This window comes from Thalassophryne amazonica, chromosome 23, assembly GCF_902500255.1.
Source record: "Thalassophryne amazonica chromosome 23, fThaAma1.1, whole genome shotgun sequence".
Taxonomy (NCBI): domain Eukaryota; kingdom Metazoa; phylum Chordata; class Actinopteri; order Batrachoidiformes; family Batrachoididae; genus Thalassophryne; species Thalassophryne amazonica.
In genome coordinates, this window is record NC_047125.1 from 24,783,662 (window position 1) to 24,810,582 (window position 26,921).

General features: G+C 41.7%; 1 protein-coding gene across 5 annotated transcripts in view; it reads left to right on the plus strand.

Moving 5' to 3' along the window:
- The window catches only part of LOC117504709 (RAS guanyl-releasing protein 2-like), a 67,017-nt gene that overhangs the window by 5,382 nt on the left and 34,714 nt on the right, over positions 1-26,921 (plus strand). For 3 of the 5 annotated variants that reach the window (XM_034164207.1, XM_034164204.1, XM_034164205.1), the window contains exons 2-7: positions 19,491-19,614; positions 19,729-19,831; positions 19,936-19,992; positions 20,105-20,236; positions 21,938-22,088; positions 23,105-23,278. In XM_034164207.1, coding sequence (XP_034020098.1) covers positions 19,545-19,614; positions 19,729-19,831; positions 19,936-19,992; positions 20,105-20,236; positions 21,938-22,088; positions 23,105-23,278 — 687 coding nt within the window. In that variant the 5' untranslated portion in view covers positions 19,491-19,544. Of the gene's footprint in view, positions 1-13,947; positions 14,163-19,490; positions 19,615-19,728; positions 19,832-19,935; positions 19,993-20,104; positions 20,237-21,937; positions 22,089-23,104; positions 23,279-26,921 lie in introns of those variants that run through there. The other 2 variants (XM_034164208.1, XM_034164206.1) reach the window with 2 other exon arrangements.

Genomic DNA, 26,921 nt, shown 5'->3' on the forward strand with positions numbered 1-26,921 from the left:
TGCTTGGGGTCCATGCAGACCCATTGACCAATGACCAGTCACTGGCTACAAATATATTTTTTTAAGTTTTCACCTTCATTGAAAGGATCATCAGCATTATTGTTTGTACAGTTTGGTATCCATTTGAAGTTGTTGCGTGGTATTGGGGTCCAAGTCGAACCCAATTAAAAAGTATGGCTGAAATGTAGCATCAAGAGAGACAGCTGCAGGAAAAAAGGAAGAAATATAAGGGCTTTGCAAAGGGCAAGTGTCTTCTAAAGAGTAATAAATTAACAGGTGGCTGGACTTAAATCATTAAGGGAGTAAGCGGTGATGAGCCTGGCGGGAGGGTAGATGGAAACCCTGTGGCTTGGCTGCCAGTGATTAAAGACAGTGAATTACCAATGAGGGTGATTGTACATTTGGGATTAAGGTTTTGGTGAGAGGGAGGTTTCAAAGGTCTCGTCTACAATTAAATACTGCCCACACGATGACGTTCCTTCAAAATCAATCCAATGTGAGTTGTGTGGAACGAGCTCAGTCATTTCATTATTACGTCATTGTTGAGTTTAACATTTATTATAAGTTGAATATTGTATTGAATATCTGCAGTGAATATCTACGTTAGAATTTTGACATTGATCTAATTTTTTTATTTTTTATTTTTTTGGGGGGGTGGGGGTGGGTGGGGGGGCACCACACTTCCATTAAATAGGTATTTAAAATTGTCAGAGAATTGTGGAGAAAAGTAGAATTTTCACTTGTAAATTCTGAAAATTCATGTCAGTTGTTGCAAAAACACACTAATATCCAATCAAAGTGGTTTGAACACCCCCAGTTTTGGTGTGTGTTTGTATTTTTTTTTACTGGTAAATTCGGACAGAATCTGCTGATATGACTGAATTGTGCTTTTAGAAAACACATTTTCAATGCAGGTTAATTGTTCACACAACTGATCTGATACGGATGATGACTGATTTGTCAGCACAGGAAATTCTGTGGTTTGTGGTCTCCAAGATGTTTTAGATAGTTAACAGGAACTAGCCTGGTGCTAATGCTGTCATGCTAGGGTGAGGGGATGAAACTCCCAGGAATTACACACAAACTGAAACAATTTCAAAATGACTGTTGCTTAAAAGTACATTTCTCAGTGAACAGAACTTTGACAGGCAGGAAGAAACAAAGCAACACTGCAGACAGCAAACTACGCAGTAAAACATGGCCGCGAGGTCAGAGTGGAGACTTTTGCTGTGCTACCATTTAAGTTTGATTTGATGCTTTGTGGCTGTTTCACAGTTGCGTGTTATTTCCCCCATGAATCATTTGACAGGTTAGCAAGTAAAGTTGAACATTTAATTTCAAGTGTTACGTTTCCCTGGCATGCTAACACCACACCCGCGCTTCCACCCCCCTGTGGTTTGGACCTGGGTGCATATCTTTAGTGACTGTGCATATTTGTTTTATCCAGAGTGCACAGAGAAAAAAAAAAACCCCACAAAGTCACAGAGAGAACATGTAAATTACATTCACGGTTTTAGAGTATCCCAGAATCCTTTGCGCGCTGGGGAGGGAGACTTCATAATGGCTCAGCTTAATGCTAACTTTAACATTGAAAACACCATAGACATGCTAACACGTTAGCATCAGTCCCATTTTTAAGTTATAAAACACATCTATCACCTGTTTCAGAAGACCATAACAGGTTGGTTTAACATAAAAAAGGTAAATATTACTCATAGACATATGCTCTTTAGGGTTTTAGCAGGGAAAAATTAAGATAAAGTGAAATAAAACAAAGAAACAACAAAGCAGCATATTGAAGATTGAAGCACTGCTTCATTGGTTCGAGGTTCAAAGCGAAGCTGCACTGCAGAAACGGTTGATTATACAGACCCGCTGCAGGGTCTGTAATCAATGTAGAGAAATGATCATTTTCCTGACAAACACCCCCAAAAACAACGGCCACTCTGAAGGACTGATAAGGGAATTGTTAAGCAAAAAGGCTATTGATGTCGATGGATCGAATCATTTCTTAAGGACACTCGAAAAGAACAGCTTTCCAACATGCAATCCTAACAGCAACATGCTTTTTTTGAAAATAAAACTTATATTAAAGACCCACGATTATCTTATTTAAACACCTAAATACATATTTTGGTTGAATTCACCTCCATCATGATACAATGTTGCAAACAAGTTGCCGCAAATGCTTGTTTCCACTGACAACAAAATCTCGGCCTCCCCAGCAAGAACGTGATTATGCGTGAGATTTGACACCGTAAAGGCTTCTATACAGAGAGGAAATGAACCCGTTAAACCCACAGCATTCTTGCTGTGGTGCAAGCACACTACCCCTGAGCGCTAGCATATGAAATGAATACTATAAAGCTGCTGTGGTACCACAGTGTTGAGTACATCAGCAATCCTTCAAGGACACAGATTAGTACCAAAGGCATCCTTTCGTCATGTTAGGTCACCAGTTAGCATCCACGTTTCACAACCACACATCCTTTGGAGGATCCTTGGGTACTGCTGGAATGATTTTGCCTCAGAAGAGCAGTTACGTAGGGAGATTCAGATGAGGAGTGTCATTTGCGTTGCGAGGGAACGTCAGCATCTTCCCGGACTTCACTCTGAAAATGGAGGGACGGTGTCGAGAAATGGTTGCAATTCCCGAATAGTTAACGTGATATTTCTACACTACATTCACATTTTGACTGAGAGAGAGGCAAAATTATAAAAATTAGGGATGCACCGATTCCACTTTTTTCCAGACTAAGTACAAGTATGAGTACATACATTTGGGTCCTCATCGATACCGAGTACCGATATGAATACTTAATGATACCATTACAGTTTTATGATGACTTTGAAAACATGTTTTATTTTCATCAGTTGTTCCTTATTTTTTTAACTGTAACTGCTCCTGGACTGAACACGCCCATTGCAGGAGCGGATGAGATTGTAAAACACATGTTGCAAGTGCGGGCGGGAATGGTCAGAATTTCAGCGGGAGCGGGAAGAAGAATACAGTCCCGCACAGGGCTCTAGTTGACATCACGCTGCCGTAAAGTGGTATCGGGTGTTGTAGTATCGGAGAAGTTTAATGATTACAAGTATAAGTAAATGAATACGGTATCGGCATCTCTGCATCTCTAATAAAAATTGTCGCTGCCTAAGCACTTGGGGAATAGGGATGCACCAATTCCACTTTTTTCCAGACTAAATACAAGTACGAGTACATACATTTGGGTCCTCATTGATACCGATTACTGATACGAATACTTAATGATACCATTATAGTTTTATGATGACTTTGAAAACATGTTTTATTTTCATCAGTTGATCCTTACTTTTTGACTGTAACTGCTCCTGTACTGGACACACCCATTGCGGGAATGTGTGAGACTGTAAAACACATGTTGCGAGTGCGGGCGGGAATGGTCAGAATTTCAGCGAGAGCGGGATGAAGAATACGGTCCCACACAGGGCTCTAGTTGACATCACGCTGCTGTAAAGTGGTGTCAGGTGTTGTAGTATCGGAGAAGTTTAATGATTACAAGTATAAGTAAATGAATATGGTATCGGCCCAATACTACAACCCCTGGCAAAAATTATGGAATCACCGGCCTCGGAGGATGTTCATTCAGTTGTTTAATTTTGTAGAAAAAAAGCAGATCACAGACATGACACAAAACTAAAGTCATTTCAAATGGCAACTATCTGGCTTTAAGAAACACTAAGAAATCAGGAAAAAAAATTGTGGCAGTCAGTAACGGTTACTTTTTTAGACCAAGCAGAGGGAAAAAAAAATATGGACTCACTCAATTCTGAGGAATAAATTATGGAATCACCCTGTAAATTTTCATCCCCAAAACTAACGCCTGCATCAAATCAGATCTGCTTGTTAGTCTGCATCTAAAAAGGAGTGATCACAACTTGGAGAGGTGTTGCACCAAGTGGACTGACATGAATCATGGCTCCAACACGAGAGATGTCAATTGAAACAAAGGAGAGGATCATCAAACTCTTAAAAGAGGGTAAATCATCACGCAATGTTGCAAAAGATGTTGGTTGTTCACAGTCAGTCTAAACTCTGGACCAAATACAAACATGGGAAGGTTGTTAAAGGCAAACATACTGGTAGACCAAGGAAGACATCAAAGCGTCAAGACAGAAAACTTAAAGCAATATGTCTTCAGCTTTCAGGCTCCTCTCCTGTGGAACCAGCTCCCAATTCGGATCAGGGAGACAGACACCCTCTCTACTTGTAAGATTAGGCTTAAAACTTTCCTTTTTGCTAAAGCTTATAGTTAGGGCTGGATCAGGTGACCCTGAACCATCCCTTAGTTATGCTGCTATAGACTTAGACTGCTGGGGGGTTCCCATAATGCACTGAGTGTTTCTTTCTCTTTTTGCTCTGTATGCACCACTCTGCATTTAATCATTAGTGATTGATCTCTGCTCCCCTCCACAGCATGTCTTTTTCCTGGTTCTCTCCCTCAGCCCCAACCAGTCCCAGCAGAAGACTGCCCCTCCCTGAGCCTGGTTCTGCTGGAGGTTTCTTCCTGTTAAAAGGGAGTTTTTCCTTCCCACTGTCCCCAAGTGCTTGCTCACAGGGGGTCGTTTTGACCATTGGGGTTTTTACGTAATTATTGTATGGCCTTGCCTTACAATATAAAGCGCCTTGGGGCAACTGTTTGTTGTGATTTGGCGCTATATAAATAAAATTGATTGAATTGATTGATTGATATGTCTCAAAAATCGAAAATGCACAACAAAACAAATGAGGAACGAATGGGAGGAAACTGGAGTCAACATCTGTGACCGAACTGTAAGAAACCGCCTAAAGGAAATGGGATTTACATACAGAAAAGCGAAACGAAAGCCATCAACACCTAAACAGAAAAAAACAAGCTTACAATGGGCTAAGGAAAAGCAATCGTGGACTGTGGATGACTGGATGAAAGTCATATTCAGTGATGAATCTCGAATCTGCATTGGGCAAGGTGATGATGCTGGAACTTTTGTTTGGTGCCGTTCCAATGAGATTTATAAAGATGACTGCCTGAAGAGAACATGTAAATTTCCACAGTCATTAATGATATGGGGCTGCATGTCAGGTAAAGGCACTGGGGAGATGGCTGTCATTACATCATCAATAAATGCACAAGTTTACGTTGATATTTTGGACACTTTTCTTATCCCATCAATTGAAAGGATGTTTGGGGATGATGAAATCATTTTTCAAGATGATAATGCATCTTGCCATAGAGCAAAAACTGTGAAAACATTACTTGCAAAAAGACACATAGGGTCAATGTCATGGCCTGCAAATAGTCCGGATCTTAATCCAATTGAAAATCTTTGGTGGAAGTTGAAGAAAATGGTCCATGACCAGGCTCCCACCTGCAAAGCTGATCTGGCAACAGCAATCAGAGAAAGTTGGAGCCAGATTGATGAAGAGTACTGTTTGTCACTCATTAAGTCCATGCCTTAGAGACTGCAAGCTGTTATAAAAGCCAGAGGTGGTGCAACAAAATACTAGTGATGTGTTGGAGCGTTCTTTTGTTTTTCATGATTCCATAATTTTTTCCTCAGAATTGAGTGATTCCATATTTTTTTTCCCTCTGCTTGGTCTAAAAAAGTAACCGTTACTGACTGCCACAATTTTTTTTCCTGATTTTTTATAGTGTTTCTTAAAGCCAGAAAGTTGCCATTTGAAATGACTTTAGTTGTGTGTCATGTCTGTGATCTGTTTTTTTCTACAAAATTAAACAACTGAATGAACATCCTCCGAGGCCGGTGATTCCATAATTATTGCCAGGGGTTGTAGTATCGGGCCGATACCTGATAGTGGTATCGGGATCTCTGCATCCCTAATAAAAATTGTCGCTGCCTAAGCACTTGTGGATCTGAATGCACAAATGGAAGACTAAAGCCATTTTTTAATTTATTGCAAAACAGGAATGCAAAAAGTAATACCTGAGATTCCTGTTGTGCCATTAAATTGGCTTTTTGACACATGGTTAAACACTGACAAAAGGAAGTGAGACTCCTAACATCAGTGCTGTAGAAAAACTCACACTCAGAAAGACAAATGGGAGGATTGTACTCGGCGTTCATTGCAAGAGGTAAAGTCTTGTGCGCGTTGCACAAGCGGATTCCTCACATTTTCATTTCACACAATATGCCTCGCCATGAAGTCACATTTGTCAGTCATCGCGTGGTGAGTGTTCAAGAAGGAAGCTTGGTTTGTGGCGGGGAGATAAGCCAGCGTGAAGGAGAAACACATTATATCTAAGAAAACTCCAAACCCACTGTGCATGTGCTACACGAGTGTGGCCGAGCACTCGAGTTTGCATTTCACACACACACAAACAGACCCACACGCCCTTCCGGTGTTTGTTATTCAGCACACTTTCACATCTGGTAATAGGACTGACGTTTGAGCAGGAAGTCTCTAAGAAAAAAAAAAAAAAAGAAGCAGCTGTGGCCGTCCCTGAATAATTGGTTCCACTTGGTTTTGAGATGAGTTTTTCTTTATTTCTTTTCCCTCTGTTCCACTCAGCAGGCTGTTTTCATCATTGATTGGGGTTAAGTAAGGTAGAATGTGAGGTTTGGATGAAACGTTTCAACTATAGGTGGGTTTCCATTCACCTTTAAAGTGTGCTAATTGAAGAAAGAAATGGAAAAAACACTTAATGGAAACACGTATATTTCAAATAAATGATGAAGTATCACAGATGTTCTTATGATTGCATAACACGATTCTAAAAAGCCTTCCAGCCTTACTGTAGAAACACTGCAATGGAAACACTTTTTTCGCTATTATGGGTCACATAATGTACAGGCTCCGGTGGGGGACTCCGTTGTTCTGTTGAAGATTTAAAGATTTAAAAAACAATTTAAAATTAGATTTAAAAACAAATAAAAGGATCTTAAAATGAATTCTAAAATGCACAGGCAGCCAGTGGAGGGAGGCCAGGATAGGTGTAATGTGCTCCCTCTTACGTGCACCAGTTAGCAGACGGCGGCAGCATTCTGAACTAGCTGGAGACGTGCAAGGGAGGACTCGCTAATTCCATAATAAAGTGCATTACAGTAATCCAGCCGGGAGGTAATAAAAGCATGGATTGCTGTTTCAAAGTGCTGATGTGCAAGAAAAGGCTTAACCTTAGCAAGCTGCCTTAAGTGAAAGAAACTCGATCTGACTACTGCACTGATTTGGTGGTCCAGTTTAAAATAGTTGTCCATCTTAAAACCCAAGTTTGTGACAGTAGATTTCAAAAAGGCTGTCAAAGGCCCCAGATCAACAGGTGAGGAAGAACAGGAGCTGCTTGGGCCAAAAACAATCACCTCTGTTTTCATTAAAATTAAGAAAATTCAATGCCTTCCAGGCTTTAACATCCTCAAGGCAGGACAAAAGGGGCTGAAGAGAAGAGGCATAATTTTTTCTTTAGGGGGACATATAGCTGGCTGTCATCAGCATAGCAGTGGAAGCTGATGCCATGCTTTCTGAGAATGGACCCCAGGGGAAGCAAATACAGGGAGAAGAGTAGGGGTCCAAGAATTGAACCCTGTGGGACCCCATATAAAAGTGGAGCGGAGGAGGACTCACAAACCCCGAGGCCAATGCACATAGTCCTACCAGTTAAGTAGGACCTGAACCAGTCCAGCACACTACCACCGATGCCCACAAGCTTCTACAAACAATTTATCAGTATGTTGTGGTCAATTGTATCAAAAGCAGCAGTCAGGTCAAGCAGGACAAAAATGACATGGTTGCCGCTATCATTTGCCATTAAAATGTCATTAAAAACCTTTAAAAGGGCAGTTTCTGTGCTATGCAACATTTTAAAACCAGACTGAAAAACCTCTGAAATGTTATATTCATCAAGGTAAGTTAAAAGTTGTGCAGTCGTTTGTTATTGGACTTATGTGCTAGTCACGGACTGTCCATCATGTGTGAACACAAGGATGCTCATAAGTGTACATGGTACTAGCGCACCCTAGGCCAAAGTTCGATGATTGATTTTGTGATTGCATCATCTAATCTGAGGCTGCATGTTCTCTAGACTCGGGTGAAGAGAGAGGTGGAGATGTCAACGGATCACCATCTGGTGGTGAGTTGGATCAGAGGGTGGGGTAGGACTTTGGACAGACCTGGTAAGCCCACACAGATAGTGCGGGTGAACTGGGAATGTCTGGAGGAGTCCACTGTCCGACAGATCTTCAACTCACACCTCTGGTGTAACTTTTCTGGAATCCCTGTGGAGCTTGGGGCACTGAACCAGAATGGGCAATGTTCAAAGCTTCCATTGCTGAAGCTGCAGTGGGGAGCTGTGGCCTGAAGGTCTTTGGTGCCTCAAGGGGCGGCAACCCTCAAACACCGTGGTGGACACCAGTGGTCAGGGAAGCCGTCCAATTGAAGAAGGAGTCCTTCTGAGATATGTTATCTCGGAAGAACTCCGGAGGCAGTTGCAAGGTACTGACAGGCCTGAAGGGCGGCAGCCTCTGCTGTGGGGGAAGCAAAGCAGCGGCTGTGGGAGGAGTTCTGAGTAACCATCGAGAAGGACTTTCGGTCGGCACCAAAGTGCTCCTGGTGGACCGTGAGGCACCTCAGGAGAGGAAAACAGGAAACCATCCAAGCTGTCTAGAGTAAGGATGGGACTCTGTTGACCTCAACTGAGATTGTAATCCAGCCCTGGAAGGAACACTTTGAGGAACTCCTGCATCAGACCGGAGCGGCCTCTACAGTAGGGGGAGAGCTGGAAGCTGATGGAGGATTTTCATCATTTCCCTGGTGGAAGTCACTGAGGTAGTCAAACAACTCTGCAATGGCAAGGCCCTGGGGGTGGATGAGATCCATCCAGAAATGCTGAAGGCTCTAGGTGTGGAGGGACTGTCTCAGATGAGATGTCTCTTCAACATTGCATTGAAGTCTGGGACAGTGCCTAAGGAGTGGCAAACTGGAGTGGTGGTCTCCTTATTTAAAAAGAGGGACCAGAGAGTGTGTGCCAGTTTCAGGGGCATCACACTGCTCAGCCTCCCTAGTAAAGTCTACTCCAGGGTGCTGGAAAGAAGGGTTCAGCCGATAGTTGAACCTCTGATGGAAGAGGAACAATGCAGGTTCCGTCCTGGTCATGGAACAACCAACCAGCTCTACACTCTCACAAGGATCCTGGAGGGGACCTGGGAGTATGCCCATCCAGCGTACATGTGTTTTGTGGACTTGGAGAAGGCATATGATCGGGTACCCCTGGAGATACTGTGCTACCAGAGGGAGTTTGTCCTTACCACTGTTGCCTGTGTGTTTGCTGTAGGTGTTGGTAAGGTTAGACCTTACTTGTGTGAAGCATCTTGAGGCAACTTTGTTGTGATTTGGCCCTATATAAATGAAATGAAAATGAGATACTGTGGGAGGTGCTGCGGGAGTATGGAGTGAGGGGGTCCGTTCTCAGGGCCATCCAATCTCTGTACTAACAAAGCGAGAGCTGGGTTTGGGTTCTTGGCAGTAAGTCGGACTCGTTTCCATTGGAGGTTGGCCTCCACCAGGGCTGCGCCTTGTCACCAATCCTGTTTGTAATATTCATGGACAGGATATCGAGGCGTGGTCGGGGGGGAGGAGGGTTTCTGGTTTGGTGGGTTCAGGGTCTCATCACTGCTTTTTGCAGATGATGTTGTCCTGTTGACTTTATCGGCCTGTGACCTCCAACACTCACTGGATCGGTTCGCAGCCAAGTGTGAAGCGGCTGGGATGAGGATCAGCACCTCTAAATCTGAGGCCGTGGTTCTCAGTAGGAAACCGATGGATTGCCTACTCCAGGTAGGGAATTCGGTCTTGGCCCAAGTGAAGGAGATTATTAGTATTATCACACCTATCACATAGGAGATGCCAACATCAGCAGCTAAAATTATGTCTGCAAGGCAATATCGCCCATGGGCATCAGAAATTAAGGCCTATGACAGATAGCTAAGGTATATAGCACCAACATGGATGTAGTCACTTTGTAAACAACACACTTCCTTGCCTCGTAAAAATCTGACCTTTCACCCCTGTGATCTCCAGTGAACTTGACATTTACCAAAATTACTTTTGGTTGTCTTATCCAGGGCTGTTCTGGAATTGACCTACATATACTATGTGTGCAAAATTTGTTTCAAATGAGGTTCAACATAACTTTCCTTGACTTTGACTGTATTTACTTTGACCATTGCCACAGTGAAGCCTTTCATAGCAAATCTAGGGTGACCTTCATCCACATACCAAGTTTGGTAGAAACTGGCTAACATAACGGGGAAGACTTGGCCAACAGAGAGGCAGATACAGACATGACCTTGACTACAGAGATTGATCTTTGGCAAAAATTGACTTCACCTTGGTAATTCTGGAAACCCCCAACTTATGTGAACTATAGTTGGTGCAAATCAAAGTGGCAACATTTTTAACATTATTTATTTATTTATTTATTTACTTTTGTCCCCAATAATCTTGACCATTGCCAAAACGAAGGCCAAACAGTTCTGCGATCAAGCTTCAGCTACTTAATTTTGGTGTAAACTGGCCAAAGGACCTGGGAAGAATCACCAAACAGACAAATGTTGCTCATATTATAGTATATTAGTAGTGGGATTATTTTTTAAATCTAATTATCACAGAATATTGTAGTTTAAAGCAAATAATAAAGATAACCATTACAGCCAAATTAATTCACGAACAGTGTTGGAATTACACGGTTGTTACTGTGCAGTTCCCTATTTTTAAATGGTCTACAATGCCTTGATGATGGCCAATGAGCCTTTTCATCCACAAGTCAGAAGAAGAAAAATATCCTGAGTATTACGTAACCAACAGAGATGAGTTACAGTAAATGAGTTAAGAAACAGAGTATGGCATAGTATGGAAAATCTGGAAAGAACAGGCTGTTTCCCAGATACCATGTGGTGTGTACCACGGCCAAAGTCAGAGTCTAACGGCTGCTCTGCTCTGTGTTCACTCAGGCTCAGAACTTTTCATCCGTATCTCATCTCGTGCTGCCTCCTACTTTCCCTCACCTTATTCCTCCCTCCCATCCCACTTCTCCTCTCCCCTTCTTTGCTAAAATGCAACTGTAGCTGCTAATCTCTTTTTCCAGCCGGTGCTCCCCCACCGATGCGGCATTCTATGTGTCCAGGGAAAAGGAAACGTTTCCCTTCCTGCTTTCAATACACTGCGCTCTGTAAATAGAGCCTGCCACCGGCCTCTCTGAAGAACTATATCAGTCCCATCACGCAACAGCCGTGTTACAACTTCCCGAAACAAACTGGGGGAGTGTTGGGCGACAGATAACGGTAATGTGTATATTATGAAGTGGTTGTTTTGTGTTCTTGAAATTCTAGTCTAGTGGCTTCACAAGGACACAAAGATGGGGAAAAGCTGGGGTTTACCCCGTGGAGTGTGTGTGCGATGGCTGCAAGAGGAGCAGCACTCATTTGAGTACATATTGGAACCACCAGCCAACAATCTGCCAATGTTCCTTTGGCCACCGTTGAACTGCTTGGTTCTACGTCGCTAAATTTGGCTTTGACAAGCTTGAAGGTGTGAGCTGGATTTGATAGGTGTTCCAGTGCATAAGTCCAACTACTCATCGACCAACCCACTGTTTCAGTCATTATCAGAACCAGAAAACTAGCCATCCTGGAATGGACCCAACCACAAAAACCCCAAGGTTAGCCCAGAAGGACCTTGGCCTCAGTTGCAAAGGACTCCTTTAAAGAGATGTTTGTAAATCAATTAGCAGAAAAATTGGATCAATTATCCACAAAAAAACTACAGATTAAACTTTTTTCAGCAGAATTCCAGGACAGACATGAGAACATAAAATCAATGGCTGTTTGGAGGCAGCGCATTAGCCCCAGGTATTTATTAGCACGGAAAATGGAATATCAATATTAGGATGGGTATCACTGTGTGTTCATCAGTGTCTTCATCAATCACAGCGAGCATCCAGTCTAAGACCTTTAAGAACATTAAATTTGTTCTTTGATCAACTCATTGTTCTAATGGGCTGTTTAGAAAACATATTGTTGGACTGTGATAGAAATCATTTGTTACTTTGGTTATAAACACAAGGTGGCAGTAAGATTGTCTAGATTGGTTTTAGTATGCCGTATATAATAATATGAAAAAGCTAGCTGATAAGGATGTGGGGCTGTGCCATGTTAATTTAGCACACATTATATACAACAACAGCCGTCCAAATGGGCCATTTATAAAAGCATATTTTGCTTGACTGAGATAGAAATAATTGATTATTTGACTCTACATAGACAGTAGAAATAAGAAGTGACATTTCAGTGTCTCCTAAACCATCCCCATGGCACCTCAAGTCCACCCCCAAATTTGTCTTATTAACAGCATTGCATCATCACCAGACAACCAAGGAGAAGACCATAGAGATCACTTTGCAAGATGGTTGACAATCAGTTCATTGCTTCACAGTCACTTCTGTCAGAAGTCAGACCCTTTGGATAGGGGGTGGTGGTAAAGACACTGAATAAAAGTGCCAAATTGCCGGAACGAAGGCACTTTCCAGGACTAAAAGCAAACAGCTGTCAAACATCTTATCGGGATGATGGATGTTCTGTCAGCTGGATGTGACAGGAAGGTATCATCACAAATTCAAGCTCAGTCTGTGGTTGGCTCTTGATAAGGATGTGGGGTTCTGCCAGAGTTGCTTTCAGTGTGCAGCATATAATGTTTTGATTTCACAATGCAGGGCAACTTTGGATCCTAACGGTAATGATAACGTAATTATTGTATGGCCTTGCCTTACAATATAAAGCGCCTTGGGGCAACTGTTTGTTGTGATTTGGCGCTATATAATAAAATTGATTGATTGAAAAAAAAGAAGTCAGCAGGCCATATTATAATGATGTGGATTCGGCCTTGATTGGTTTCAGCATGGCATATATAATGAGCTGTGATACAAAAATACAGGCCAACTTTGTAACCTAAAGGTGTACAAGAAGTCAGCAGGCTACATTATAAGGATGTAGATTCTTCCCTGATTGGTTTCAGCATGCCATATGAGCTGAGATACAAAAATACAGGCCAACATTGTAACCTAAAGGTGTAAAAGAAGTCAGCAGGCCATATTATAAGGATGTGGATTCTGCCTTGATTAGTTTCAGCATGCCATATATAATGAGCTGCAATACAAAAATACAGGCCAACTTTGTAACCTAAAGGTGTAAAAGAAGTCAGCAGGCCATATTATAAGGATATGGATTCTGCCTTGATTGGTTTCAGCAAGCCATATATAATGATCTGCAATACAGAAATACAGGCCAACTTTGTAACCTAAAGGTGTAAAAGAAGTCAGCAGGCCATATTATAAGGATATGGATTCTGCCTTGATTGGTTTCAGCAAGCCATATATAATGAGCTGTGATACAAAAATACAGGCCAACTTTGTAACCTAAAGGTGTAAAAGAAGTCAGCAGGCTACATTATAAGGATGTAGATTCTGCCCTGATTGGTTTCAGCATGCCATATGAGCTGAGATACAAAAATACAGGCCAACTTTGTAACCTAAAGGTGTAAAAGAAGTCAGCAGGCCACATTATAAGGATCTGAAGTTCTGCCATGATTGGTTTTGCTTGTAGCATATATGAGTAGTATATGCTACTCACTACTCACTCTACTCACTACTATATAGTAGTGAGTAGAGTACTGTAATGATGAATCACAAGTCAGCATATTATAAGGATATGGGTTCTATTATGTTCTTTTAGTTCACAGTATATAATAAGCATTGACATGAAAATGCAAGCCGACTTTGTATCGTAAAGGTGAAGCAGAGGTCAGCAGGCCACAATATCAGAATGTGGGTTTCTGCCATGAGTGGTTTTTATCATTCAGTATGAGTTTTGATACAAAGATGCAGGCCGACTTCATACCAACTCCAAGACCTTTAAGAGCATTCAAAGCACATTCTGTTTGATTGCGATAGAAATAACAAATTTTGTGATAAATATAAGGTGGAAGATGAGTATTTTAAAACATCTTTCATTACCCGGGGTGAGTGGGCACCTGTCACCTTTTCTTTATTCCAGCCCACCTCCAAATCTGTGCTCGATGGCACTGCATCATCATCACCAAGCAACCAAGTGGGACACCAAAGGAGTCACTGTGCGAGGTAGAGGACAATCGATATGTGGCTTCACAGCCAGCTGTGTTAGAAGTCAGACCCAAATGTGTGTGGGGGGGGGGGGGGGGGGGGGGGGGGGGCACACACTGAATAAAAGGCAAAAATTGCCAGAAGGAAGTCACTTCCCAGGAGTGAAAGCAAACATGTGTCCAAAATCTTATCAGGATGATAAATGTGTCAGCTGGATGACAGGATGGTATCATTATAAAAATGAGCTCACTCTGTCCTGGTCACAGTATAAGGTTGTGGGTTTGTGTCATAACTGGTTTTAGTGAGCAGTATATACAGTACATTATATTTTGATAGAAAAATGCAGGCTGACTTTGTATCCTAAGGGTGAAAAAGAAGTGAGCAGGCCACATTATAAGGATGTGGGGTTGTGTCATGTTTATTAAGCATGTAGTATATAATAAGATTTTTGTGTGTGTGTGCGCTCATGCATATATCTCAACAAAAATATAAACGCAACACTTTTGGTTTTGCTCCTATTTTGTATGAGATGAACTCAAAGATCTAAAACTTTTTCCACATACACAATATCACCATTTCCCTCAAATATTGTTCACAAACCAGTCTAAATCTGTGATAGTGAGCACTTCTCCTTTGCTGAGATAATCCATCCCACCTCACAGGTGTGCCATATCAAGATGCTGATTAGACACCATGATTAGTGCACAGGTGTGTCTTAGACTGTCCACAATAAAAGGCCACTCTGAAAGGTGCAGTTTTGTTTTATTGGGGGGGGGATACCAGTCAGTATCTGGTGTGACCACCATTTGCCTCATGCAGTGCAACACATCTCCTTCGCATCATCCGTGAAGAGAACACCTCTCCAACGTGCCAAACACCAGCGAATGTGAGCATTTGCCCACTCAATTCGGTTACGACGACAAACTGGAGTCAGGTCGAGACCCCGATGAGGACGACAAGCATGCAGATGAGCTTCCCTGAGACGGTTTCTGACAGTTTGTGCAGAAATTCTTTGGTTATGCAAACCGATTGTTTCAGCAGCTGTCCGAGTGGCTGGTCTCAGACGATCTTGGAGGTGAACATGCTGGATGTGGAGGTCCTGGGCTGGTGTGGTTACACGTGGTCTGCGGTTGTGAGGCTGGTTGGATGTACTGCCAAATTCTCTGAAACGCCTTTGGAGACGGCTTATGGTAGAGAAATGAACATTCAATACACGAGCAACAGCTCTGGTTGACATTCCTGCTGTCAGCATGCCAATTGCACGCTCCCTCAAATCTTGCGACATCTGTGGCATTGTGCTGTGTGATAAAACTGCACCTTTCAGAGTGGCCTTTTATTGTGGGCAGTCTAAGGCACACCTGTGCACTAATCATGGTGTCTAATCAGCATCTTGATATGGCACACCTGTGAGGTGGGATGGATTATCTCAGCAAAGGAGAAGTGCTCACTATCACAGATTTAGACTGGTTTGTGAACAATATTTGAGGGAAATGGTGATATTGTGTATGTGGAAAAGGTTTTAGATCTTTGAGTTCATCTCATACAAAATGGGAGCAAAACCAAAAGTGTTGCGTTTATATTTTTGTTGAGTATATATAGTGGGAAAATTCAGCTTGACTTTATGTCGTGAAGGTGAAAAAGTAGTCAGCAGGCCACATAATATTGATGTGGGGCTTTGTCATGACTGGTTTTTATGAATTTCTTCATTGATTTTCTGTACCCGCTTTTATGAAGCAGTTGGATCATTTGGTGATTTCAGCATGCCAAAAGGATGGACTATTTTCTGAAACGATGGTTTTATGTATTATTTTTTTTTTTAATCTTTTGAGAGTAGTAACTTATTTTATGGTGCAGTTATTTAATTTGGTGTTTCAAGGTTTTCAAAACAGTGAATTGTTTTATGAAGCAAATGGATTGTTTGAAGCAAATGAGTTGTTTGAAGCAGATGAACCATTTGCTTCAAATAACCAGAAAAACTAGTTTCTACCATCACTGTGTGTGTGTGTGTGTGTGTGTGTGTGTGTGTGTGTGTGTGTGTGTGTGTGTGTGTGTGTGTGTGTGTGTGTGTGTGTGTGTGTGTGTGTGTAATTTGAAAAGCATTCAAACTTTATATCTATCAGTTAGGCTGTGTATGACACTGTGTTTTCTGGTTTTGGATAAGACTACTGCTTTGAAGAATGCTTCATTTGTCTGTGTGTCTTTCTCATGATGTTCCATGTTCATGATACGTGAACAACACAATGTGTTCTTGGAGAATGTATACTTAGCAGTGTGGTGTGTTCTGTAAGGGAGATGTCACAGCCCTCGACTTTAGGTTCTAGGTTTCATTCTTGCTCTATAGCTTCGATCTTGCGTCCATGTGTGCTATCACATAGTGTCTGTGATCTGAGGCTTCTATATCTCCGTATCTCCACCATCTGACCTCACTCTTCACGAATAAGCACAGATTTGTGCTTTCCTCTTTTCACTCTTGCCCGCATGCCATCATTGAGACCATCTCGCTCTTGCCATGTGATTGATGCTGGAGGGTTAGCGCCGCTGCGCCGCTTACGCTCCATCCCCACTTGTATGGCTGAGGCACCTTGTGAAGCCTGTAATTGAGTGTGTCCGCCCACTGCCTTGCAGCACAGACAGCGCAGTGGAAGGTTTCATTGTCTCAGGCCACAATACACACACAGATACGCACACACACCTTTCTGCACAATCCGCCGCAGAACCACAGCATTTGCTATAGCATTAGCGTTAGCACGACATGTTTTTGTGGCTTAACTTTCAAACTCAAGCAGTCTGAAGCATTTCAGAAGCCTGTAGCTTCATTTATGTTCCATTTTTGCCACTGCAGGAATAGCATAACGCAAAAAAAGTAGTTAGCTTTAAGACAAGTAGTGCTTTGTTTTGGGCTCTTTAGACATGTTAGCATTTTTGCAAACATGCATTGTGTTGTGCGGTGGGAGAGTGTGACTGCAGTTTAGGCGGTGGTTGCCATGGTTTCACGCTGTGCAAAATCCACAAAGAAAACTACGAGCACACAACCAGTTCTTAATTTGTTGCAGCACGAAGGGACGATTAATGTAACAGGCGTCGTGTGTGCGCAGCTGCTTTCAGTACTCCAAGGCAAGTGTGCACAGGGGAGACAAGAAATTGTGGTTTGATTGTGAAATTATCACTTGAAATTGGCACCTCCTCTTTGCAGGCCGCAAATGTTGTGGTAAAGAAGGCAGAACTCCTGCTAGTTTGATTTGCATGTGCTTAAATATGCCTCTGTGCAGCATTTTTTGCTTCCTCAGAACTCCAAAGTTCAACATCAGTAAGCCAGAAAATAGAGTGCATTCAGCCGACACATCATTTTGAAGACTCGTACAAATAGATTTTTTTTTTTTTTTTTTTTGCTGTATTCCTCCCAAAATTCAGAATGTAGGGTGGCAAACAGCTCCATTGAACATCAATCAATCAATCAATCAATTTTTTTATATAGCGCCAAATCACAACAAACAGTTGCCCCAAGGCGCTTTATATTGTAAGGCAAGGCCATACAATAATTATGTAAAACCCCAACGGTCAAAACGACCCCCTGTGAGCAAGCACTTGGCTACAGTGGGAAGGAAAAACTCCCTTTTAACAGGAAGAAACCTCCAGCAGAACCAGGCTCAGGGAGGGGCAGTCTTCTGCTGGGACTGGTTGGGGCTGAGGGAGAGAACCAAGAAAAAGACATGCTGTGGGGGGGAGCAGAGATCGATCACTAATGATTAAATGCAGAGTGGTGCATACAGAGCAAAAAGAGAAAGAAACAGTGCATCATGGGAACCCCCCAGCAGTCTACGTCTATAGCAGCATAACTAAGGGATGGTTCAGGGTCACCTGATCCAGCCCTAACTATAAGCTTTAGCAAAAAGGAAAGTTTTAAGCCTAATCTTAAAAGTAGAGAGGGTGTCTGTCTCCCTGATCTGAATTGGGAGCTGGTTCCACAGGAGAGGAGCCTGAAAGCTGAAGGCTCTGCCTCCCATTCTACTCTTACAAACCCTAGGAACTACAAGTAAGCCTGCAGTCTGAGAGCGAAGCGCTCTATTGGGGTGATATGGTACTACGAGGTCCCTAAGATAAGATGGGACCTGATTATTCAAAACCTTATAAGTAAGAAGAAGAATTTTAAATTCTATTCTAGAATTAACAGGAAGCCAATGAAGAGAGGCCAATATGGGTGAGATATGCTCTCTCCTTCTAGTCCCCGTCAGTACTCTAGCTGCAGCATTTTGAATTAACTGAAGGCTTTTTAGGGAACTTTTAGGACAACCTGATAATAATGAATTACAATAGTCCAGCCTAGAGGAAATAAATGCATGAATTAGTTTTTCAGCATCACTCTGAGACAAGACCTTTCTGATTTTAGAGATATTGCGTAAATGCAAAAAAGCAGTCCTACATATTTGTTTAATATGCGCTTTGAATGACATATCCTGATCAAAAATGACTCCAAGATTTCTCACAGTATTACTAGAGGTCAGGGTAATGCCATCCAGAGTAAGGATCTGGTTAGACACCATGTTTCTAAGATTTGTGGGGCCAAGTACAATAACTTCAGTTTTATCTGAGTTTAAAAGCAGGAAATTAGAGGTCATCCATGTCTTTATGTCTGTAAGACAATCCTGCAGTTTAGCTAATTGGTGTGTGTCCTCTGGCTTCATGGATAGATAAAGCTGGGTATCATCTGCGTAACAATGAAAATTTAAGCAATACCGTCTAATAATACTGCCTAAGGGAAGCATGTATAAAGTAAATAAAATTGGTCCTAGCACAGAACCTTGTGGAACTCCATAATTAACTTTAGTAACATGTGAGGGAAGCCATCAAGACAGAAAATTTGTAGACTCTGTGCATACTGCAACATTTGTTTGTTGCACCACCAGTCACACCTTCATGGTGGAGTGGCACAGAGAAGGGCCTGGACGCAGGAAAACAGATGAAATCGAGCCTTCAGTCTCCCATGTGCCTTCTGGCAAACTGCACCTGAAATTTCAGTTTGTTTGTTTTTTTAAACTCTGTGCCACTCCACCACAAAACTGTAGAACTGGTGATGCAGCAGATAAAAGTTAAACTAACCCACATTCTCAAATCCATCCACAGCAGCTTACACCTCCTTAAGAGTTGTGAGGGTGTCTTGGGAGCTTCCCTCACTGATCTCCTTCTTGCACAGTCACTTCTTCCCCTGACCTGTCTGAAGAAAACTGGCTGTAAAAGTGATGATTTGTACCAGCAGTACAGACCAAACATGCAGCAGGAGATTTTCTCTGCTTCTCGATTTCTTCAGCGCACGCTTTATTTCTTTTTCTAATGTGATCTTTTGTATTCAGCGACAAGCACAGGACTCAAACCACAGCAAGAAAAACGAGGGATAAAGGAAGGATGGAGTCGGGATCTTCAGAGCAGTCGGCCACAGTGGATGAGCTGTTGGAATCGTGCATCCAGGCCTTCGGTTGGTTGTTTCATTCACTTCTCATGCATTCCAGAACTAGAACGGCACTCTTGGGGCATACTTGTTCACTTTGTGATTTATGTATTTTTTAAAAATCTTGTTGTCCTGTTTCAGACAAGAAGGGCACTTTGAAGAATGCTTCCTTAGTTCGCATGTTTCTCATGATGCATCCTTGGTATATACCCTCAACTGAATTGGCCAAGAAGCTCGTAATCAAGTATCCTTTAATTACAAACTACAAGGAGACTTTGCATTTTTTTTTACTAATATTTTTTGTATTGCAAATGAGTATTGGCAGTTGCCTCTTGACTTATGGATCAGATCTCAAGAGGAGAGCTGCACCCCTGAGCTCCGAACAAAAATATGCCACCTCGTCAAGTAAGACTCTTGTTCACTTGTTCGTTTCTTCCATTGCTCGTCTTTTCCTAGGTTTCACATCATTTATGTGCTTGTTGTTTAACTCAGTCTGATCTCATGTATATCCTTCCAGGTATTGGATCTCTGAATTTCCGGCAGAGTTCACGCTGTGTCCAGAACTGGCGGATCAGATCAAAGGCTTCAAAGACCTCTTGACCACCGAAGGGAACGAGAGCCAGAGTCAGCTCATCGACATAGACAGCGTGTGAGCGCACGGCTGTCGTGTGCTATGAATGAACATCCTCGTTTTACTATCAGTTTAGACAGGATCAAGATATTTCTGGCAAAATCTCGATGGTTGCTGACTCACCAGTGACACAAAAGCTTTTGGGCATGACATTTGTGACTTACGGCATCCAAATCCTGCCATCCATTTCCACGATTTGATGGCATATTTATTTATTTTGACTGGAATGTTGTGACGTATATCAAGTAGGTTTATTTTTGGCCTGTGGTACATTAGCAAACTGCAAAACCTGTAATATTATTTGTTAGCTCCAGTTTTTGGAGCAAGTGCTATCACTTGTGGAAAATTAAGAACGCATTAGTGTGTGTAGTCATGTGTTAGTGGTTAGCATTAGCGCTCATGCCTTAGTAGAGTAAGCTAACTGTGGTTGAAGCTAATCTTAAGCATTAGCAGCAGTTAACATGATTGTTGTTGCATTAAAGGATAACCATGGTTTATGCTAGTGGCTAGCGGAACCTGTTGTGAACATCAACCTCTGACATGTGACTGTATATTGAAACGCTAACTGCAGTTAGCGTTTTCTTCAGTATGGTCCATCAATGGATATGCCTTTAGCAATGTAACAATTTCGTTATAAATTGCGGGAGGCTTCACATTCACTAAATCTGTAATCCCTGAAAAACTTTAAGCACTACGGGAAAAAACAAAACAAAATTTGTTTGGACCAGAATTTAATTGGAGGTTGTGGCAAATACTCACCACACTGTCACGAGTATTTACCACAGAAATTATGACACCAAAGGGTACGGGATAAAGTGTTCCCACAATTTGATTCCACAAATACTGAATAATTTTCCAGAGTTATTTTGAAACATTTAATATTTTCTGAAGTAATTGCTTCATTGAGCATTTAAAGCATTTCACAACAGTGAATCAGATTCACATTGTTTTGAATCACTACATGTTGTCTAAAGTTGTTGGTTAGTTTAATTTAATGTTAATGTTTCAAAACAGTGAATTATCTTCTGAACCAAATAATAACATTCTACACTGACATGGAAGCTTTGTCATATTTCCAGCTTTTCAGAATAATTCAAAAAAATCCCAAATCAATATTTTCATTGCCGGTTTTGAGCATGTCAAAACATGGAATATTTTTAGAAGGAACTTTTTGAAACATTGAATTGTTTTCCGAAGCAATTTGTTCATTTAGTGTGTCAATCAGAAAATGTTTAATTTTCGAAAGCAATTCTTTTCAAATTGTTCTTAAACTGAATTACTTTCTTCAGGAAAGAATGTCGCAAATACACAATTTTATTGTATCAGCTATGTGTTCACATATTGAAAACCTCCACTCCAAAACAATTTTTTTGCAGCCGGACGGAGCATCTTAAGCTTGATGAGGACATGTAGCCCCTAGTGGATGATCTTAATAATGCGGACATTAATGTTCCATGTGTACATCATACCGCTATTAAAAGTAAAAATGATTACATAGACATGGTACATTTAACTAAAACGACAGGCAGGATTAAAGAAAATGCTAACTGTGATTAGCATTAAGACGCACTGTCAGGTGTTAGCAGTTAGCTTAAAATTTTCCAGTAATTCCCAGAGAACTTTAATTGCCCATAACATGTTATGGCTGTTCCAAAATTCCCAAGATAATTTAATAGAGTCCACTCATGTTTTTTTTCTGTACTTTATTGTCTTTCCCAGGCCGTCATACCAATGGAAGCGGCAGGTGACTCAGCGCGTTCCATCTGTGTCCAAGAAGAGAAAAATGTCTCTCCTCTTCGATCACCTTGACTCCTGCGAGCTGGCTGAACACCTCACCTACCTGGAGTACAAATCGTTCTGCAAGATCCTGGTCAGTTGGACAGCTGGCGGCAATGAAGCCACACACTGTATCTCGTGTGACAACAGTTCTCATGGCGTTCAGGGTTGACACGCTTGAAGCCAATTGTTGTTGCTAAGCAGTCGCGGCTACAATCTACTTTGGCTCTAGTTATTATATTTGTTGCCTTGAAACCCGCCAGTGATATTTTGGGTGGCACGAGCAGTGGATGAGCTCTTACTAACTGAAGTAGCAAATTAATTTTTGGTAGCCGTTACTGTTGATGTGTTCAAATGTGAAGGCGGTGACGGTGAGCCGCCAAACAATGGGCGTTTATACTCGTATGCAAAGTTAGTAAAATGTTGGACGGCATTAAGCTGGAAGGGAGAGACACTCTGGTGTCCTGAGGGCTGTAACCAGTTGTTAATGGCCGACAGACAAACATGGTACATGGTTCGGCTCATTAGGGGAACAACCACCAGGGGTGCCGCCAGGGATTTTGGGCCCCATGAAAAGAAATCTTACAGGGCCACCCCCATATTATTTTGTCAGTATTATAATTATATTGGAGGCCTCTCTGGGTCGCTGTCAATCATGGGCCCCTAGAATCCTTCTCCTTATTCTCCCCTTTTCGGCACCTGCGACACCCACCACCCCAGCAATGACCTTATTTAACTTTTAATTATGATTAAATCATGTGATCACTGAGGGCAACGTAATATTTCGACTCATATGGACTATATATTGAGCTAGGCACAGAAAATTTTGACAGAATTTGAAACTCACCATCTGGGCGAGTAGTTTGACAGTTCAAGGCTTCTGGTGGTTTCTTTGATTGTTCATATCCCCAACGGAAGGACAGAAATTTGCTGGTGGCCCTCATGTAATTTGAGAAAGTTGCCCAACATGGTCTACTGCACAATGTTTTAAAAAAAAATTAACATTTCCTGGCTCCACCCATTTACATTTAAATCTACAAACCAACAAAACCTCCATTGTGGAGATAATAAAGTGAAATTAATACCCGTCACCTGCTCTCTTCTTGACAGTTTCAGGACTACCACAGCTTCGTGATGCATGGCTGCACGGTGGATAACCCCATCCTGGAGCGCTTCATCACGCTCTTCAACAGCGTCTCGCAGTGGATCCAGCTCATGGTGCTCAGCAAGCCCACCGCCCCGCAGCGAGCTGTTGTCATTTCTCACTTCATCAGAGTGGCGCAGGTCTGTTTCCTGGAGCCATTAGGGCGATGTCCTGCAGAGGGTTTGAAACGGAGCAGAGGTGGGAGGAGGTGCTGGGGTTTAAACAATCAAACGAGAGATGTGGAGAGAGGAAACGTCATGATGGGGCAGAATTTGTAAAGGCTTTGGTGGCGTTAGTATGCAAGAGGAGAGAGAGGCAGCTGAGGTTTATTACAGTCAGATCCACAGTTAGTACTTACGGTCAGATCCACAGTTAGTACTTACGGTCAGATCCACAGTTTGTACTCACGGTCAGATCCACAGTTTGTACTCACGGTCAGATCCACAGTTTGTACTTACATTCAGATCCACAGTTTGTACTTACGTTCAGATCCACAGTTTGTACTTACGTTCAGATCCACAGTTTGTACTTACATTCAGATCCACAGTTAGTACTTACATTCAGATCCACAGTTAGTACTTACGTTCAGATCCACAGTTTGTACTTACGTTCAGATCCACAGTTTGTACTTACGTTCAGATCCACAGTTAGTACTTACGTTCAGATCCACAGTTTGTACTTACGTTCAGATCCACAGTTTGTACTTACGTTCAGATCCACAGTTTGTACTTACGTTCAGATCCACAGTTTGTACTTACATTCAGATCCACAGTTAGTACTTACGTTCAGATCCACAGTTTGTACTTACGTTCAGATCCACAGTTAGTACTTACGGTCAGATCCACAGTTTGTACTTACGTTCAGATCCACAGTTTGTACTTACGTTCAGATCCACAGTTAGTACTTACGGTCAGATGCACAGTTTGTACTTACGTTCAGATCCACAGTTAGTACTTACGGTCAGATCCACAGTTAGTACTTACGTTCAGATCCATACATATTTGGACAGTGACCATGTTTATGTGACCATAATAATCTGATATGATACTTTTACACTTCACTAATCAGATAATTGGAAACTGGTTTATATGATTTCATTGGTTGAATTTCTTTGAAAGTCGAGAAGGAAGAAAAGGACAGCTTCTGAAGAAAAAAATGACTGAAAAAAGACCACACTGTCTGTCTCTCTGTCCATCTCTATGTCTCTCTGTCTCTCTCTGTATCTTTGTCTCTGTCTCTCTCTCTCTCTCTCTCTCTCTGTGTATCTTTGTCTGTCTCTCTCTCTGTATCTTTGTCTGTCTCTGTATCGTTGTCTGTCTCTCTCTCTCTCTCTGTATCTTTGTCTGTCTCTCTCTCTGTATCTTTGTCTGTCTCTGTATCGTTGTCTGTCTCTCTCGCTCTCTCTCTGTATCTTTGTCTCTGTATCTTTGTCTCTCTCTCTCTCTGTAACTTTGTCTGTCTCTGTATCTTTGTCTCTCTCTCTCTCTGTATCTTTGTCTCTGTATCTTTGTCTCTCTGTCTGTATCTTTGTTTCTGTATCTTTGTCTCTCTCTCTGTATCTTTGTCTCTCTGTCTGTATCTTTGTTTCTGTATCTTTGTCTGTCTCTGTATCTTTGTCTCTCTCTCTGTATCTTTGTCTCTCTCTCTGTATCTTTGTTTCTGTATCTTTGTCTGTCTCTGTATCTTTGTCTCTCTCTCTCTCTCTGTATCTTTGTCTGTTTCTGTATCTTTGTCTGTCTCTGTATCTTTGTCTCTCTCTCTCTCTCTGTATCTTTGTCTCTCTCTCTCTCTGTATCTTTGTCTGTTTCTGTATCTTTGTCTGTCTCTGTATCTTTGTCTCTCTCTCTCTCTGTATCTTTGTCTGTCTGTCGCTGTATCTTTGTCTGTCTCTGTATCTTTGTCTCTCTCTCTCTCTGTATCTTTGTCTGTCTGTCGCTGTATCTTTGTCTGTCTCTGTATCTTTGTCTGTCTGTCGCTGTATCTTTGTCTGTCTCTGTATCTTTGTCTCTCTCTGTATCTTTGTCTGTCTCTCGCTGTATCTTTGTCTGTCTCTGTATCTTTGTCTCTCTCTGTATCTTTGTCTGTCTCTCGCTGTATCTTTGTCTGTCTCTGTATCTTTGCCTCTGTATCTTTGTCTCTCTCTGTATCTTTGTCTCTCTCTCTCTTTCTGTATCTTTGTTTCTGTATCTTTGTCTCTGTATCTTTGTCTCTCTCTCTCTCTTTAACTTTGTCTGTCTCTGTCTCTCTGTATCTTTGTCTGTCTCTCTCTCTCTCTGTCTGTATCTTTGTTTCTGTATCTTTGTCTGTCTGTGTATCTTTGTCTCTCTCTCTCTGTATCTTTGTTTCTGTATCTTTGTCTGTCTGTGTATCTTTGTTTCTGTATCTTTGTCTGTGTGTATCTTTGTCTCTCTCTCTCTTTATCTTTGTTTCTGTATCTTTGTCTCTCTCTCTCTGTATCTTTGTTTCTGTATCTTTGTCTGTGTGTATCTTTGTCTCTCTCTCTCTGTATCTTTGTTTCTGTATCTTTGTCTGTGTGTATCTTTGTCTCTCTCTCTCTGTATCTTTGTCTCTCTCTCTCTGTATCTTTGTTTCTGTATCTTTGTCTGTCTGTATATCTTTGTCTCTCTCTCTCTGTATCTTTGTTTCTGTATCTTTGTCTGTCTGTATATCTTTGTCTCTCTCTCTCTGTATCTTTGTTTCTGTATCTTTGTCTGTCTGTGTATCTTTGTCTCTCTCTCTCTGTATCTTTGTTTCTGTATCTTTGTCTGTCTGTGTATCATTGTCTCTCTCTCTCTGTATCTTTGTTTCTGTATCTTTGTCTGTCTGTGTATCTTTGTCTCTCTCTCTCTGTATCTTTGTTTCTGTATCTTTGTCTGTCTGTGTGTCTTTGTCTCTCTCTCTCTGTATCTTTGTTTCTGTATCTTTGTCTGTCTGTGTGTCTTTGTCTCTCTCTCTCTGTATCTTTGTTTCTGTATCTTTGTCTGTCTGTGTGTCTTTGTCTCTCTCTCTCTGTATCTTTGTTTCTGTATCTTTGTCTGTCTGTGTGTCTTTGTCTCTCTCTCTCTGTATCTTTGTTTCTGTATCTTTGTCTGTCTGTGTGTCTTTGTCTCTCTCTCTCTGTATCTTTGTTTCTGTATCTTTGTCTGTCTGTGTGTCTTTCTCTCTCTCTCTCTGTATCTTTGTTTCTGTATCTTTGTTTCTGTATCTTTGTCTGTCTGTGTGTCTTTGTCTCTCTCTCTCTGTATCTTTGTTTCTGTATCTTTGTTTCTGTATCTTTGTCTGTCTGTGTATCTTTGTCTCTGTGTCTGTTTCTGTATCTTTGTCTCTCTCTCTCTGTATCTTTGTCTCTCTCTGTATCTTTGTCTGTCTCTCTCTCTCTGTATCTTCATCTCTCTCTCTCTCTCTGTATCTTCATCTCTCTCTCTCTCTCTGTCTCTCTCTCTCTCTCTCTGTATCTTTGTCTGTCTCTCTATCTTTCTCTCTCTCTGTATCTTTGTCTCTGTATCTTTGTCTCTCTCTCTCTTTCTGTATCTTTGTTTCTGTATCTTTGTCTCTGTATCTTTGTCTCTCTCTTACTTTATCTTTGTTTCTGTATCTTTGTCTGTTTCTGTATCTTTGTCTCTCTCTCTCTGTATCTTTGTCTGTCTCTCTCTCTCTGTATCTTTGTCTCTCTCTCTCTGTATCTTTGTCTGTCTCTCTCTCTCTGTATCTTTGTCTGTCTCTCTCTCTCTGTATCTTTGTCTGTCTCTCTCTCTCTGTATCTTTGTCTCTCTCTCTCTCTCT